The sequence below is a fragment of the Triticum dicoccoides genome, chromosome 4A (genome assembly GCF_002162155.2).
Source record: "Triticum dicoccoides isolate Atlit2015 ecotype Zavitan chromosome 4A, WEW_v2.0, whole genome shotgun sequence".
Lineage (NCBI taxonomy): Eukaryota > Viridiplantae > Streptophyta > Magnoliopsida > Poales > Poaceae > Triticum > Triticum dicoccoides.
Window position 1 is genome coordinate 97,281,021 of NC_041386.1, and position 12,938 is coordinate 97,293,958.

Below are 12,938 nucleotides of genomic sequence, written 5' to 3' on the forward strand. Positions count from 1 at the left end.
TCGGAGCCCGGATGCCTCCCCGAAGGCCTCCAAAATTTCCGCGCAAGCATTGAGCTCCGCCGCTCTGGGTTTGATGAAAAGCATAACGTCATCCGTGTAGATGGACATCCGCTGATGGAGGCCTCTGTTTGCCAACGGCTCAAAGATGCCCAACAACATGACTACTTACATGCCTTGGCGAGCAACATCGCGGCTTTGCTTTCATGACCGAAGGAATTCACTAACCCAAATTGTCCACATCACGTCAATCGACCGCCAGGAGGAGATATGAACCAAAGAACCAGGAACGAGAAGAGATGACAAAGGAAAAAACATGTACTGCCACTAGTAGTTCAGTTGACACTTGACACATGACCGAAGACAACAGTAAGAGCAACAAAAGCATGCCAACCACACACACTAGTACATAATTTATCGCGCGTATGAGCATACGGCGGGGCTAATGGCAGACACGACGCGACATCATGGTGGAGTGGTCGATCGGATCCAGCGACAGAGCGGGGGGCAGCCAATGTGCAGTGCCACTGCCATGCCATGCAGCCAAAACCTGAGGTCGGCCCCCTGTTCACGATCGCCGGCGGTGATCGAGTGACCGACTAACTGGCACACACCCACCTACCTAACGGAGAAGTTGACGGGACAAGCAAAAGCGGGAAACGGCTATACACTAGTGCTCCATGCACATGCCACGCACGGCTAGCTGCCGTACATGATGACGAAGCACGGGAGCACGGCCCGGGGGTTGAACACCAGCAGCTCGCCGTCGTCCTCCCCCCCTCGTCCGCCGCCGCCCGGCGGCACGGGCACCATGGAGTCGTAGCCCACCTTGTCGCCGTCCCCGTCTCCGTCGCCGCCGCGAACGACGCGCCCCGCCACGACACGGCACACCAGCATGGCGCGGCGCACCTGCAGGAACGCGAACTCGCGCTCCACCTCGTCGGGCAGCGACGCGTGCGCGGCCCACCCGGAGGAGTAGGTGGCGATGCCGTCCACGTCCGCCTGCTTCCCGGCGAACCCGTGCCGGAGGATGGTGCAGGTGCAGCAGTAGGGGCTCCCGCACACGCCGGCGCCCAGGGAGCAGAGCATGGTGGCGCAGTGGAACCGCAGCCGCTCGTTGCCGTCCGCGATGCACCGCTCCTCCACCACCGCGCCGCTGGCGCCCGCACAGCGGCGGGCGGCGCGGGCGCGGACGAGGTCCCGGTACTCCTCGAAGCGGGAGAGCGCCCGCGGGTTGTGGTGGATCCTGAGGATGCGCCTGACGGCCGGAGGATCGCCGGTGCCTGCTGCGGGCAGCCCCCACCCGGCGAGGAAGATCATGCGGATGATGTTCATGCTGGAGTCGAGGTGGGTGAGCTCCGACAGGGAGTGCTTCATCGCCTGGTGGAGCTCCAGCTGCTGCGGCTTGCTCAGCACCTCGCCGCACACCTTGCAAGGGTACAGGTCCCCGCGGGCGGCGAACGACCTGGACAGCTGCCTGGTCGCCAGCGGCGAGCACGGCACGAGGGGGGTGACGCTGAGCGACTGCGGAGACATCGGGGACAGGAACGGCGACGCGCACGGCGAGGACGGCGTGGACAGCACCACGGACGCCTGACGCTGCGTCACGGACTGGGCAAGCGGCGACGACACGGTGGTCGTGACAGTCTCCTCCTCCTCTCCGGCGGGAACAGCATTCTTGGGTCCACCGGAGGAGAAGATGCGGTGTATGTAGCAGCGGAGGCTGGTGGCGAGAGACGAGACGTGCCTGGCCCTGCGCCTGGCGCCGGCCCTCTCTTCAACACCGGTAGAGGACGACACAGCCGGGGAGAAGGCGAGCGGCGATATCTTCCTCCTCTTGCTGCTGATGCCGGCAGCGCCAGCGTCGTCCTCCTCGTGCTGCTGCGACGCAGAGCCCGGCGAGAAGCAGCAGCCGGCGTGGCCAACGTGGAGGAACATGACAAAGAAGAGCGACAGGAACCCGCGCAGCAGCGAGCTGCACCTAGCACCGCCCGCCATCCCCGATCGCCGGCAGCTCAGGCTCCGATCAGATCACGCTCATGATCACGCAACGCAACGAGAAGACTCGGGCTCGAGGATGGAGGGCAGGAAGGTGAGGGCGGGGGTGGAAAGGGGAGGGAAAAGTGCGGGCGCTTAAAAGAGGAGAAGGGAACGTGGGCTCTGTGCATGTGTGTGTGTGTGGCTGTGTTGGCAAAGGACGGGAGGAAGGAGAAAGGCGATCGATCCGGGGACAGCAACAGGGTGTCCGGGCGGGTACGCGCACGAATCAGTAGATTACTGGAGTAGTGGAGTACCTAGGATGCAGATGCACCGCAGCTAAGCTAAGCTGCGCAATTATGCATCACGCAAAGCGGTACAGTGTTACACTGAGCTGGTACAAGTGATGGTGCTCGCCCGCTGTACTCTTCCCAGCATAGCAGCCAGGGCCATGCTCATGCCTCATTACAGCGGGGAGATGGGAGATAGCGATGCAGGAATCGCAGGGACAAGGATGGCCGAAGCCGACGTGCTACCGATCGACGATCAGCTCGAGTCCGATCAGATGATTCAGATCAGATCGGAGTCGTCGGTGCACTGGACGCGATTGGAGATGTGTCGTGTAGGTTCCGTTGGAGCTATCATTGTTCATCGGCCTGATCTGGGCTCCTGTGATCCGGTCCCGGTGTCTCCTCCTCCTCTCTCTCCATCTCCATAATGCACCATCGCGTCTCCCCTCGTCCCGTCTCGCTCCACTGTTATTATTATTGCTCGTCTACAGGAGGCGAGGTTAGAAAAATAATACCCAACAGCAACGGCTCGTCGTCAGCGGCGAGCGCGGCGGTCCTGCACCTGCCGACTGCCGTGCTGCAGCTAAACCCCAAACAAAGGGGGGGACTTGCCTGCTCCCTTTCCATGCTTCTATTCATGCTCCCGCATACGTGGCTTGATTTGATTGAAAGAAAATAAGGCCCGGCCCCATCCTTTGAAAATCAGAGGGGGAGACGATTAGATTAAAAAAGAAAAAGGGAAAAGAGTAGCCGTAGGATGAAGTGGGAGCATGGAGAGGGAGCAGTCAAACTGGATCCCAAACAAAGCATACGGGGCAACGGACGGTACAGAGACAGAGTACAGGGGACGGGACAAGATACGGCCTGTTCCTCCTGCCTCGCTCCGGAACAAACGGCGAAACGTGCAGCGCCAGAGCCTCTGGCCGTGCGGCGCGGTGCAGATCCCTCTGCTCCGCCGCGGCTCCGTGTCCCCCTTCACCGCCGAACGAAGCTCTGCACGAACGGCACAACCAGCCGGATTTTTAGGCCGGGGAGATAAGATGGACGTTACTGCCGGTCACCACGCCGCTTGTGGGCATAATGGCGGCTCCATGTGTGTGTTCCTGAGGCGTCAAACGCGGCCAAAACAGATGGGAGGCCGCGTCCAGGGCTGCATAATCATCTGCTTCCAGGTTCAGCGTACTCGAGTGAATGGAATCCAAGACGTTGCAGCCTGCAAAGCAATGCGAACACCTCAAACCTGCGTCTAACACAAGAAACGAATGATGCTGGGCACAAAGACAGTCAGTCAGACAGACCGGAGCTCTCGAGATTCGGCGCCATCACGGTGTCCTGGTGGTGGGGCTACGTAGTGCCGTTAACATATTCCTGGTACTACTAAATGGGATTTTTTGTGTGTTAAACAAAAGGAAAGAACACTTCAGCACATGCATGCAACAGTCCAAGGAGACCAATCGAGTGTGGTTCCAGGACCGAATCGACACAAAAGTTAGCAGGCAAACCAAAGAATCCAAGAATCTTGTTTATCATCTTACAGTTCACAGGGACTTACTAAATGGACAATTGTTCAACTCCAGCTCCAAGGCATCCACCAAGATGATAAAGATCAAAGTACATGACGGAATTAAGTAGGCTCAACAGGCAGGCCCACGACAATGCATATGCATACATACCATCAGGTAATTTATGATTCTTCTCGCAAAAAAAGAAGGTAATTTATGATTCGGTGATATTACACCGACCACACAAACTTAGTTGATAATTCAGAACACTACATTTCAACTCCATAAATGCCATGACGAACACTACATTAAAACTGCTCAGGTCGTACATCGAAACTCAGAAGAGTTTCCAGCTAATATAATGGGCTATGTGCACCAGGCAAGTATACAAAATTGGGAGTTGAACAACAAGGTCCAGCACTGAAGCAAAGATTAGCATACCCTGCCTAGCTTTTTATGTGGATAAAAACCAAAAATGCCATGACGACCATTCAGTATTTGCCAAGGACAATCATATGCTCAAACTGGTCTAAAAATAACAAAAAACTAATAAGCTACCATGTGCATACAAGCTTGTGGCTATCTATTTATTTGTATCATTCTAAGCGCTATGACAAATTTTCTTGACACAGCCACTCTGCCAAATAAACTGTGCCGATGTTCCACAAGAAATGTACTTGCTGTATGCATATGCTGTTGCAAGTACTGTTTGGGTGCCAGGTTTAATATATTAAATACAGCATTAAATATGAACGAAAGCTGCCTTGTGGGTTCAGTGTACTTCAGTAGTGATGTTACACAATGACCAGCCCCAGTTTCATTCATTTGTACCATACAACATTCCAAAAATAAGCATCCTGACAAAAACCATAAATTATTGCCCATACTTGAATTTCAGCAATTCAACATGAAATTCAAAAGATTATGTAGATGATCGAGCATGCTTGACCAACAGTCGAATTTGCACTAGTAAAGAGCCTACTCTGGCAACAAAAGCAAAGGTCACAGCTCACACTATTAAGTTTGATAAAGCTGAGTTATCAATTTAAGAAGGAAGGGAAGACACTTATTATGATGGTTAGTTGATGTTTTCCTTTCACAATAATTAGTACTGGTAGGGTAAGCCCTGAAGAAGGCACATTCTTAGATAATGACATTGTCCTAGACCAGAGGCATGAAAATATCCCAGAGTTTGAAACCAGCTTGTGACAAATATACCAATAGCAAATGTTTACTTAGTAGTACATTTTTGTTCCAATGAATATCCCCAGTTTCCCCATCGCTGTATTTCCAAATGATCTTTAATGTGCCTATTCTGTAACTAACTTCTAAGAGTGCCGTGAAAAAAACTCCCTAATGCTACAATTGGCTATATAGAGAACATAAAAGATAACAGTTCAATGGGAGTTCTATGGGAAATTTGTTTGCCAGTAACGTTTTCGATTTTCATTGCCTAACTAAGAGATCTCCCTAACTAATAACCACGATTCTCACCAACCAGATACAGGAGGGCATGTGCGATACAATGATAATATAGATCGTTTGACTATATATAAGGTGGAGCATAATTGGTTACAATTTGCAGTTTTGCACCATTAGCCTTCATCGCATATTCGCATCCCAAGCTTAGGGCCTCTTTGATTCACAGGATTTTGAAAATGTAGGAATAGGAAAAGTATAGGATTGCAGTGGCATGTCAACTTGAATCCTATAGGATTAGCAAAGAGTGTTTGATGCCACATGAAAAACAAAGGAATTGTAAAAAGAGGTTGGAGTGGATGTTAGGGCCTCTTTGATTCAAAGGATTTTCACAGGATTTTTGAAGGATAAGAATCCTTCGGAATTTTTCCTGCGTTGATCGTTTGATTCGCAGGATTGAATCCCATAGGAATTTTTCCTATGGATTCATTTGAACTACATTTCATAGGAATTGTAGCATCCACTCCAACCTCTTGGAAGAAATCCTTTATTTTTCCTGTGATACAATCAAACAAACTCAAATCCTATAGGAATCCAATGGGCATGTCATTTCAATCCTACGTTTTTCCTATTCCTGTGTTTTTGCAATCCCGCGAATCAAAGAGGCCCTTAGATTTCCTATGAAATGTAGTACAAAAGATTCCATAGGATAAATTCCTATGGGATCCAATCCTATGAATCAAAGGGCCGACATAGGAAAAATTCCTAAGGATTTCAATCCTCCAAAAATCCTAAATAATTCCTTTGAATCAAAGGAGCCCAGTTTTGTAGGTTTGCACTGGAAAGGTAAATCACTTCTTTCATAATACGACCAGTGAAGTGGACGTGCTACCGATCGAAGATCAGCTCGAGTCCGATCAGATCAGATCGGGGTCGTCAGATCAGATCACCATTTCCAAGTTTATCTATGAAATGAGATTTACTAGTATCCAAAACATCAAATTATATTACGTACAAGATTTATCATAAAATATACTTTTAGAATTTATATTTTTTTTATGTGAAGTAACACATTTTCATGGATATTGATGGTCAAAGTACCATCTCGAAGCAGTGTCAATGTCCTAAAAAACTTACATTTTGAATAGGAGGAAGTATATTGGAAGAGCAAATGCAAATCAGTAATATTTGAAATCTGATATCAAGTTTCTGAGTTATGAACTTATAAATTTTGCACAATTTATAATGTTGTAAGGAGTAGGGCATTTTGGAGACCGAGCTCCATGGAGCCCTTTATTTTGAAAAATTCAAAATTCATAAATTTTGGTTTCAAAAAAATCGAGGAAAAAATACACATGTATGCGAAGATGTAAAGTGTATGTGTGAAAAAATTCAGGATGAAATGCCTTGAATTGTGAGCTGCACAAAAAAAACAAAATCATGGACTTTAAAAATGAACAGTACAGATGTTAGAAAGCCTCAGATTTGTCTTTTTTGTGTAGCTGACATTTTAATGTATTTCGACCTGAAAATTTGCACACATGTACATTATGTATCTAGACATATGCGTATTTATTTTCAGAATTTTTTGAAGATGAAATTTTTGAATTTTGAAGTTTTTAAATAAAGGCCTCCATGGAGCTCAGTCTCCGTTTGGCATTTTTGTGTTGTAAGTCATTATCTACGAACTCTATAAGAGAGATGAAGAGATAATCTTGCTATCAGCAGTATGAAGTCCTTCTACCGTTTAAAGATATATAAGTTGTTCTCAACTGATGATGCCCTGGCAGGATAATCATAGAGTGAGCTGAATAACAACATTGCACTATATTTAGGGTGCTAGGGACTTATTGGATAATGATATTGTAAAAAAACCAAGCTCTTAGTGCTAAGGCTAAGGGATTAGAAAAATATGCTTATGCCAGAGAAGGTTACTTCAGTCTAAGACATTTTGCTCACATTGAATACATCTGTAGAGGCAAGAAATGTAATGTTACCACATCAAATTTTGGAAGAGTGGAACACAAGAAGAGCCATATTTTCAGAGCTGAATTTATGTTTGAACTGAAAAAAGAGAGCATGAATGTCATCCTGTATACAAGGGAAAAACTGCTATGCCAGAGAGATAGCACCTGCTAGGCGGGAACTCTCCCACACTTCCACAACTGGCGTGTCTTCTCTGGTCACAAATAAGCGGTCTCCGCCGCCTTCCATCATCTCTATCATTCCACGCTTAGAATCCTCTTCCGTATCCACATAGCTGCTTCTGAAACTATTTTCATTAATTCCTTTTCTGTCAAGTGTCTCCTTTGCTCCCGGTTGCTCCGACAAGTTGCATGTGTCATCTCGTTGTTCTTCCAGTCTGGACCAAACCTCCAATCCATCCTTCCGGCTGACAAACACCTGGGACTTGTAGCAATGCAGGACACTGCCATGACCCCCTCCACTCCCCTTTGGTCCTGATGACATGTACACCCAAGGGTCGTTATCGAGGCGCCTCAGGTCTGCAACCCCAATATCTCCTGATTTTGAGCATACCTTGTAGAGCATCAGCTGCTTCACGTCCACATCTGCATCTGAAAATGGATCTCCAAACCTGCTGCTTCTTCCGGATCCCCCTGGCTCGCTTGTCTCCCAGACCACATTCCCAGATCGAATGTCCCACAGCCTCATGTACCCAGAATAGCCAAATGCGCCCGAGCTCACAGATGAAGCAAACACCAGCCCAAGCTCCTGCAGGTGCACTAGTCGATCCGGCGAAGACGACTTAGCCGCACTCCCACTTTGCCGGCCAATCTCCTGTATGGGCTTCAGAGTTACAGGGTCAATCGCCAGGATGCAGTTCTCCCGGTGTGGGCACTCGAATGTAGCGAGGATCGGTGAATTTGTGTCAGCGGCATCAGCGGGAGGACGGGCGGCGATGGCGATGACCTTCGCTTTGAGGACGCGTAGGTCGGTCGGGTCTGACCATTCGACGGAGGCGACGTGCCAGCCTTCGAGGAGGTCGTACACATGGAGCCCCGGGGAGGAGCTGGACCCGACAACGGCGAGGCTGGAGGGCAGCAGCCTGATGGAGGTGGCGCGGTGGAGGTGGGTGCGGAAGGTGGTGAGACGGTCCAGCGCCGGGGAGTAGTAGGTGAGCTGGCCGGCGCCGTGGGCGAGGCAGAGGGAGCCGTCGTGGTGCGCGGCGAGGGCGGTGGGGAAGGGTTCGGAGGCGGGGGACAGGGTGGACGCGAGGGACGCGGAGAAGCCGAGGAGGGGCGGAGGGGAGAGCGCGGCGAGGAGCTGGGCGTGGAGGCCGTAGAAGAGGGCCTCGTCGAGGAGGACCCGGGCGGAGAAGGCCGGCGGGGAGGAGGGGGCGCGGATGGCGGAGAGGATCCCGGAGAGGAGCGCGGGGTCGCGGTCCACGAAAGTTGGGGTTGGGGATGGATCGAGGGACAGGGAGAGGGAGATGGAGCTTGCCTCCAGGGCGAAGAGTTTGCCTCCCACGTTTAGCTGCTTCGCCGTGCCGCTCTTGCCTCCTCCGCCTGGCCGGCCGGCGCCGGCGGCGCTGGTCTCCATCGATGCTGGCGCTCACCACTCTCTCTTCTTTCTGGATGCACTCTCGTCTGTCTCGCAGAAACCCACCTCTCTTGCTCGGGCTGTTGTGCTGCCCGACGAGTAGACGACTTTTCCATTCTGGTACTCGATAAGAAGGGTTTTTTTTATAACACAGTAAAAACAAAGATGATACACACGTACTACTCCCTCCGTTCCGAAACGGAGTGAGTACTTTCCATCTCTACAAACATCTTTAAGAGCTGAACCAATGAATTTTAAGATTAACAAAGTTTTCACAGACATCTCACATTAACAAAAAACATCGTATCACTAAAAGGTTAGCACCGAAGAATGTAAAATAAATCAGAAAATACGAGCATCCGTGCTAAGTTTGAAACTTAAATCTGGATAGATTAGTTCCACTACAAGGACATAACCATCTAAGCTATGCTTAGTACAGAAATCTCTCATGATGATACGAAAGAAGTAACTTTTCTGAGGAGACTCATAGGCATACATCTCTATTTTATCATCACAATAATAAAAATAATTACATTTCAACCACACATAATTCAACATCATTTCAAATCCACAACTTTGAAATTCACATTCGACCATAGCAATCAAAATGTGTCAAACTTAAACATGAAGAAGTTTAGCCACCATAGAACTCCCATAAATGCTCAACAAGGCCTTCAGAAAGTTGTTCAAGCTCCACGTGTCTTCAATTTTTCCATGCACTCTGAGAAATCTATGAAATCATTGTTCATTCTTTTGAGGTCTGATAAGCTAATATATTCTTCCCTTATTCTTATGGTGGGTGTCCTCTAAGATAAGTGTCGGCTATGCACATCCCTCCTTGGATTTCTATGGGACGATATATTTCCATTAGAAACACGTCGAGCATGATTAGTTTACTACCAACATTTGGCTAGCCAAATGTTGGCATTGCCAAATATTGCCAATACCAAGATTTGTCAAATATTGGTAACTTATGTGAGATGGGTGTGACAACTTTATAATCAACCAATTAGTAGCCAATATGGAATGGCAATTTTTGGCACCAAACCATTCGCTTATATCATTCATGAGCACTCGTGAGCGTCTTTGTGATAAACAACACCATCAACCAAGGTACATCTTGCATACCAAAAATTTGCTAGGACAGTGCATCCTCTTATGGAACCACTCGATGGTACATACAAATAGTGTCGATCCACAAACATTTGTATTCAAGTGATGACACAGGCATTTCTACGGCTCCTTCTGGAGCATCTATCCTAGCGTTGTCCCAAGTTGGTGGTCTTTGTGACCACCACTTCTTTGTATATGTCATCGTCACATGTTATAAACACCTTCAAGAACTTTCCTACAAAGACGTAGATTGGCCCTAGAGCTCACGAGGACTTTAGGCAAGCAAGATTGTTGACAAGGAAGTTGTCCTTTCTTGGAATGTACTTGACCTCAAGTCTGGTGAGTTTCCTTTCACACCTTAGCAAGATAAGCTGACATGGTCTTGTCCAATGTTTGATACTCCTTGCTAACTTGCTTCACTACGAGCCAAGTCCCAGCAATCTGTGAGGGAGTCCTGGACTAAGGGGTCCTCGGGCGTCCAGCCTGTTAGCCATGGGTCGTACTGATGGGCTGTGAAGATACGAAGACCGAAGACTGCACCCGTGTCCGGATGGGACTCTCCTTGGCGTGGAAGGCAAGCTTGGCAACCGGATATGTAGATTCCCTTCTTTGTAACCGACCTTGTGTAACCCTAGATCCTCCCGGTGTCTATATAAACCGAAGGACTTAGTCCGGATAGGACACTCATCATCATAGCCATACAAGCTAGACCTCTAGGGTTTAGCCATTACGATCTCGAGGTAGATCAACTCTTGTAATACTCATATTCATCAATATCAATCAAGCAGGACGTAGGGTATTACCTCCATAGAGAGGGCCCTAACCTGGGTAAACATCGTGTCCCTTGTCTCCTGTTACCATCGACCTTAGACACACAGTTCGGGACCCCCTACCCAAGATCCGTCGGTTTTGACACCGACATTGGTGCTTTCATTGAGAGTTCCATTGTGCTGTCGCTAAAAAGTTTGATGGCCCCTTCAATCGTCCATATTGACGTTGTCCAAGGAGAAGCTTTCCTCCCCGGACATATCTTCGCGTTCGGCGGCTTCGCACTGCGGGCCAATTCGCTTGGCCATCCGGGGCAGATCGAAAGCTACGCCCCCGGCCATCAAGTCAGATTTGGGAGCTTGAACTACGTTACGGACACCCGTGGATACTTGATCTTCGCCGGATTTGAGGCCGCGGTAGCCGCTCCCGGTCGCCCCGATGATCATGACCTAAATCTGTCATCAGGCTGCATCCAGGAGATTGCTCCTGTAACCGCTCTAGTCGTAGATCCGGAGCAAGCTGCGCCACCCAAGGACGGGAGGATCAACCCCACCTCAGAGGCCATAGATTCCACGGCGTTGGAGCCGCACACAGACTTAACCCCTCACGACGTCTTTGTCACCGGAACTCCGGACTCGTCTCCGAATGAAAGTTCCGAACCACGTGAGCCCGCGGACACCGAACTTGATCGTTTATCGATCTTCGAATTCAGCGTCGCAGACATCTTCCAGCACTCGCCCATGGGCGATGTGCTAAATTCCTTAAAGAACTTGTCTTTGGTGAAGGACTCACAACCGAACTATATCCGGCTTGAACCAGGGGCTGGCAGCGGAGAATTTTGCTTCCCACCCACCACCCACTTCATAGCCACGGTCCAGGATTCGACCGATACACTTGATTACGACCCCGAGAACATTGACGATATGGACGACGATGTCGAAGACAACGAAGACCCCGTTGATACAGCTAATGACCAAGATGAACGGGAAGATGGGTAGGTTAGCCCTGGTAAACAGGCCATGTACGAAGATTCGGAGGACGACAATTACCTTCCGCTCTCTGAGGATGAGGTGAGCCTTGGCACCGAGGATTTCATCGTGCCTGAGGAACCTCTTGAGCAGGAGCGCTTCAAGCGCCAACTAATAGCCACTGCAAGGAGCCTGAAAAAGAAGCAGGTGCAACTTCAAACTGACCAAGATCTGCTCAACGATAGATGGACCGAAGTCCTAGCCGCCGAAGAATACGACCTTAATGGCCCATCCAAAAGCTACCCGAAGAGTAGATTGCTACCCCAGGGCGACGACAGGGCGCTCGAGCCCGTGCCATTATCGCACATAGTGTCAGGTCGACCACAACTTGGTCCGGGTAAAGCGGCAACTCAAGCCGAACACCAGACCACCCCACCTCGCCGTAAAGGCAAGAACAAAACAGCTCGGGGTTGTGCACACGACCATCAACAGGACCTGGGTAGCAGAGCAGGACACCCAAAAGTGACCTACGGATCGCGAGGACTGATAACTCACAAGTATAGGGGATCGCAACAGTTTTCGAGGGCAGAGTATTCAACCCAAATTTATTGATTCGACACAAGGGGAGCCAAAGAATATTCTCAAGTATTAGCAGCTGAGTTGTCAATTCAACCACACCTGGAAACTTAATATCTGCAGCAAAGTGTTTAGTAGCAAAGTAATATGACAGTAGTGGTAACGGTAGCAAAAGGTAACAATAGTAAAAGTAATGTTTTTGGTATTTTGTAGTGATGATAGCAATAGCAACGGAAAAGTAAATAAGCGAAGAACAATATATGAAAAGCTCGTAGGCAATGGATCGGTGATGGAGAATTATGCTGGATGCGGTTCATCATGTAACAGTCATAACCTAGGGTGACACAGAACTAGCTCCAGTTCGTCAATGTAATGTAGGCATGTATTCCAAATATAGTCATACATGCTTATGCAAAAGAACTTGCATGACATCTTTTATCCTACCCTCCCATGGCAGCGGGGTCCTTACGGAAACTAAGGGATATTAATGCCTCCTTTTAATAGAGAACCGGACCAAAGCATTAACACATAGTGAATACATGAGCTCCTCAAACTACGGTCATCACTGGTAAGTATCCCGATTATTGTCACTTCGGGATTAACGGATCATAACACATAATAGGTGACTATAGACTTGCAAGATAGGATCAAGAACACTCATATATTGATGAAAACATAATAGGTTTAGATCTGAAATCATGGCACTCGGGCCCTAGTGACAAGCATTAAGCATAGCAAAGTCATAGCAACATCAATCTCAGAACATA

The 12,938-nt window shown here is 49.0% G+C and overlaps 2 protein-coding genes across 3 annotated transcripts; both read right to left on the minus strand.

Annotated features, from left to right (window-relative positions):
* Positions 1-295: 295 nt before the first annotated feature.
* Positions 296-2,452, minus strand: LOC119285202. The gene has a single exon (XM_037564434.1). It carries the CDS (start codon positions 1,993-1,995, stop codon positions 697-699), a length of 1,299 nt encoding a protein of 432 aa, XP_037420331.1. The 5' UTR covers positions 1,996-2,452; the 3' UTR covers positions 296-696.
* A 4,635-nt stretch (positions 2,453-7,087) lies between these two features.
* LOC119285203 (protein ENDOPLASMIC RETICULUM-ARRESTED PEN3-like) lies at positions 7,088-8,837 on the minus strand. 2 transcript variants are annotated; one of them, XM_037564436.1, is made up of 2 exons: positions 7,724-8,837; positions 7,088-7,644 (listed from the first exon to the last, which is right to left on the minus strand). In XM_037564436.1, the coding sequence occupies exons 1-2, from the start codon at positions 8,744-8,746 to the stop codon at positions 7,408-7,410; spliced, it is 1,260 nt and encodes a 419-aa protein (XP_037420333.1). In that variant the 5' UTR covers positions 8,747-8,837; the 3' UTR covers positions 7,088-7,407. The 2 variants fall into 2 exon arrangements, with proteins under 2 accessions (XP_037420333.1, XP_037420332.1); XM_037564435.1 differs by having other exon boundaries at positions 7,088-8,837.
* Positions 8,838-12,938: the final 4,101 nt, after the last annotated feature.